At 34.3% G+C, this 4,384-nt stretch overlaps 1 protein-coding gene across 1 annotated transcript; it reads left to right on the top strand.

Moving 5' to 3' along the window:
• Positions 1–782: 782 nt before the first annotated feature.
• Positions 783–3,908, top strand: LOC103952166 (annexin D4-like). Its single transcript, XM_009363714.3, has 6 exons — positions 783–860; positions 1,473–1,648; positions 2,312–2,530; positions 2,881–3,105; positions 3,335–3,406; positions 3,511–3,908. The coding sequence occupies exons 1-6, from the start codon at positions 815–817 to the stop codon at positions 3,718–3,720; spliced, it is 948 nt and encodes a 315-aa protein (XP_009361989.3). The 5' UTR covers positions 783–814; the 3' UTR covers positions 3,721–3,908.
• Positions 3,909–4,384: the final 476 nt, after the last annotated feature.

The raw sequence follows: 4,384 nt of genomic DNA, 5'->3' as shown, positions 1-4,384 counted from the left end.
ACCAATATGACAATAAATGCAATAACTCAAATTGGGCTTCAATGTATGTCATAATAAATGTATTTGGTTTTCACCGTTTCATAGTTTTGTCAATAAATACGGTATTATGACTACATTTTATTAAAATCTCTAGAGAATCGTCGTTGTAATTTCAACTTGTTAAAAAAAAAAAATTGTAAAAAATGCATTAAATTCTAAACAGTGTTGTAATTTTATATGTGAACATCATTGAATATGAAAATAGAGTCCTGAATGGTTATGACACAATTATTGTGATTCAATCTTGACCCTTTTCCCATCACTTTTTCACCACTCAATTGATTTAAGAGAAATGTTAACAATACTTTTTCAAAAATGAACATTTCATAGACTTTCTGTCACATCATGTTTTTTACATAATATTTTATAATGTTAGTACAAGAATTAACGTTAAACTGTGAGGTGACAGAGAATCTATAAAGAGTCCTCTTAGCATTCCTCTTTATTTGAAGGCAACATAAAAATTTTAGGGGTGAAAACCATGGGAATTAAAATATACACCATATATGCGGCCAAAGATGCACGGATTAGAAACGCCACATGAATAAATGACACATATTTACACTTGTATAAATTTGTAAAATACGGCTACGTCTGTTTCATTGCCGTTTAATCAATTCCTTACATCTCATTACTATACAGTCTAATGACTTATAATATAGCTAAAGTTACTAAAGTACCCTTGACTCGAAATGACAAATATAACTTTTCGGGTTCATATATAATGCGGCACGGCAAGAAGATCTCCATCAACAGAATCAACACAGACAAGACAATGGCTCTCACTCCTGAGCTGCAAACTCTCACCAAGGCTTTCTCAGGTTCCCTCTAAATAATAATTTTCCTCTATTTTATTTTATCATTTCAATTTCAATGTGTTAATTCTCTTACAATTACGATTTGTTTACGTTAATTTTCTTACAATTACGATTTGTTTACGTTCCAATTTTAATTCTTCTAATTCTTTAGAGTAATTTTTCTTTTATTCAATTTTTTTTTTTATCTTAGTGAATTAGTCAATCACATGTGAATTAAATTGATTTCCCCTATTTGCTTAATTTTACAGCTGAAAGCAGCTTAAGTATATCAAGAACATTCACCCTTTAAGTCCCAGTTCGATTTCCGCCACTGCAATATTGTTTGTAAAAATAAAAATTTACAGTTTATGGACTAATCTTTTGTAGCTACAAAAACTCAGTTCTTCCACAATTTTATATCAAACAGTAATTTTTATACTTCGCATTTGGATTCCTTTTTATCCCAATTCCTTCTCATTCTGATATGAAGTAAATATATAAACACATCATAGTGGAATTCGTAGTTAATTAGACGGGAATATGAGTTTTTCACTAGTCTTTTTAAAATTAGTGATAAAAAGGTTGTATTAATTAATTAATTAAATTAAATAATATATGTTAATTTAACTGAGGCAGGACTTGGAGTTGATGAGAAGGCACTGGTAGCAATATTGGGAAAATCGCATCCTGAGGAAAGGCAATCCTTCAGGAAAGCAACAACTCCCCACTTTTTCAAGGAAGATGAACGTTCCTTCGAGCGCTGGGATGATCACCATATCAAGCTTCTAAAGCATGAGTTCTTGCGTTTTAAGGTAACTTTCTGGTCGTTTTATTTTATCTTATTCTTAAGGCATTTTCATTTTAATTTTCTTAAGCTGCATCTTAATTCCAAATCACTCAACTCTGATAGAAGCGGATTTGAATCTGTGACCTCTTATTTATTTGTATTATTTATCAACTGAACCAAACCAACTGTGCACTCCCTCTGTGTAATTCACTCTTGGAACAATTATTGGTTTCACTTCTAATTGTCATTCCAAATTTGGTTAGATATGTCTGTATGTCTGTTGTGGTGTCCTACCAATGTATCTAACATGCTTGCACAACTTGATAAAGCTAGAAAAAAAATAAATGCTAATATGAACACACACTAGTTTATCTCTCTTTTGGACGTCCGCCCTTTATTAAAAATAGATTGACAATAACACGTTGATACTAAATCAATAACAAAGCGATATTGACAAACTATCAACATGTTGTTGATACTAATCAACACATTATTGCAAATCTGTCTTTCAAAAGGGCGGCAGCCCCATAATCTCATTTGGTAAACTAGAGTCATGTTTGCATGTGTGGATTATTCACAGTCCAATAATTGACTTATAACATTAGTCTAATAAGAAACATTAGTCTTCAAATTTGTGCATAATGATGAGAATAGGAGTGATGAGGTTCTTTATTATGAATTTTGTCAGAATGCTGTGGTCCTATGGACAATGCATCCATGGGAAAGAGATGCTCGTTTGGCAAAGGAGGCCTTGAAGAAAGGTCCAGAATCATATGGTATTCTTGTTGAGATTGCATGCACGAGATCGTCCGAGGAGCTATTAGGAGCTAGGAAGGCCTACCATTCCCTCTTTGATCACTCCATTGAGGAAGATGTTGCCTACCACATTGATGGCCCTGAAGGCAAGGTAAATTTCATCTTCCATACTCAGTACTTGCATGGTTGTCTCTTAGTTTTCTTTCGTTTGTGGGATAATAGTGCCTGTTTGATAATTGTGACCTGAGATAGATCGAAGTGAGAATTGAGAAATATGGGCCTTGTACTTCGTTGGTTTTTTTTTTTTTTTTTTTCAATTTTATTGCACGACTATTGCACAAAGATAAGGTTTAAAAACTACACGTAATGAGTCATTTGAAATTCATTTATTTTCTTCATTTTCTTCGTATTCGGACCTTGAGCATATGAATTGTAATATGTGTGTGTAGGAAATGAATATGTGAAGGCATTTAAGTGGTGTTTCGTTTTCATTTTGTCCAGCTCTTGGTTGCTCTTGTGAGTTCCTATAGGTATGAAGGATCAAAGGTTAAGGATGACACTGCAAAATCTGAGGCCAAAACACTTGTTAATGCCATTAAGGATGTCGATAAGAGGCACCCCAATGAAGGTGATGAGGTGATCAGGATACTATCAACAAGGAGCAAGCCCCATCTCAAGGAAGTCTCTAAACACTACAAGGAAATTTCTGGCCACGACATTGATGAAGTATGTATATAAGGTCCAAAGAGAAACGTTTAACTGCCTAGCTAATTCTTCGAACTTTTCTTGGCCTACTTAGACGGCATGTAATATGCAACCTGACGTATGCAAGAGAAATAATTTGGGAGAAAGAATTGGCTGTGCAACATTATCCAGAAATTTTGTCAACCGAAATACTTCCAGTATTCAGAATGCTACTTGCATCTATTTTCTAAAGTCACATTGTTTTGTTTAGGATCTTGATCATGCTGTGAGGTTAAAAGAGACGGTGCAGTGCCTGTGTACTCCTGAGAAATATTTCAGCAAGGTAAGCCAGAGTCACAAATTTTGTATCAAGTTACTCATGCAATATTACATATGACCTCTCAAGCAATCTTGTGCATGAAATTCTTGAACTCTTGTGCTTATCAGGTCTTGGAAGATTCATTGAGAACTGATGTCCATAAGCATACCAAGAAGGGATTGACTAGAGTAATTGTTACCCGAGCTCACTCGGACATGGTGGAGATCAAGGAGGAATTCGAGAACCATCATGGAGTCTCTTTAGTTGAGAAAATTGAAGAGACGGCTAATGGGAATTATAAGGATTTCCTACTCACATTGCTTGCAAAAGGAGGCTGACTAAAACGGCAGGACGGAAAGTTGGGGTTTGTCGGGATTAATTGGAAGCATCTCTGTGTTACCCTTTTCAATTGTTTTCGATTGTTTGGCCTTTTCATGGCTGTTATAGCTATCTGTATGTGTGTTGTGTTATCATTAAGAGAAACTGAAATAAATCAATCAATCACTGAGGCATTTTAGCGTTTCAATAAACTGATTTCATGTTCGAAGAAGTCTCGATGCAACTTCAAAGTAGCGTGCAGAGACTCAAGCTGGTGAGACCACTCCCTCTTTGCTCAAGTTAATGAATGAAATGGGATGAGATTAGCAAAGCCTATTTTGAAAGTAAGCCCAAGTTTTCTGCAGTTGAATATGACTTTAAGGAAATATCAGTATATTACTAATAGAGGCTTAAGAAACTTTTAGATTACCTATAAACATTTGTTAACATTTTCTAATAGTTAAGGACATAGTTCAAACATTCTCTAAGCAATTAATGACATAATCCACGTACATAAGTTTGTAATTCATATACCAATAATTGGGTTGTTTTTTTATTTCAAGCGATCGTTTAACGAGTTATTTTGTTGACAGATCCTGAGATTTATCCACAAGCTTTGTTATGATTTAATGGGAGGATTCCTCGGATTTTGATGCTATTGATTTAGATTTGTTCAAGTTTTTA

The sequence above is a fragment of a genome, unplaced genomic scaffold, assembly GCF_019419815.1.
Source record: "Pyrus x bretschneideri cultivar Hongxiangsu unplaced genomic scaffold, Pyrus_bretschneideri_v1 Contig24, whole genome shotgun sequence".
Classification (NCBI taxonomy): Eukaryota; Viridiplantae; Streptophyta; class Magnoliopsida; order Rosales; family Rosaceae; genus Pyrus; species Pyrus x bretschneideri.
The sequence above is the reverse complement of the archived record's forward strand: the minus strand, read 5'-3'. Positions and strand labels throughout refer to the sequence as shown.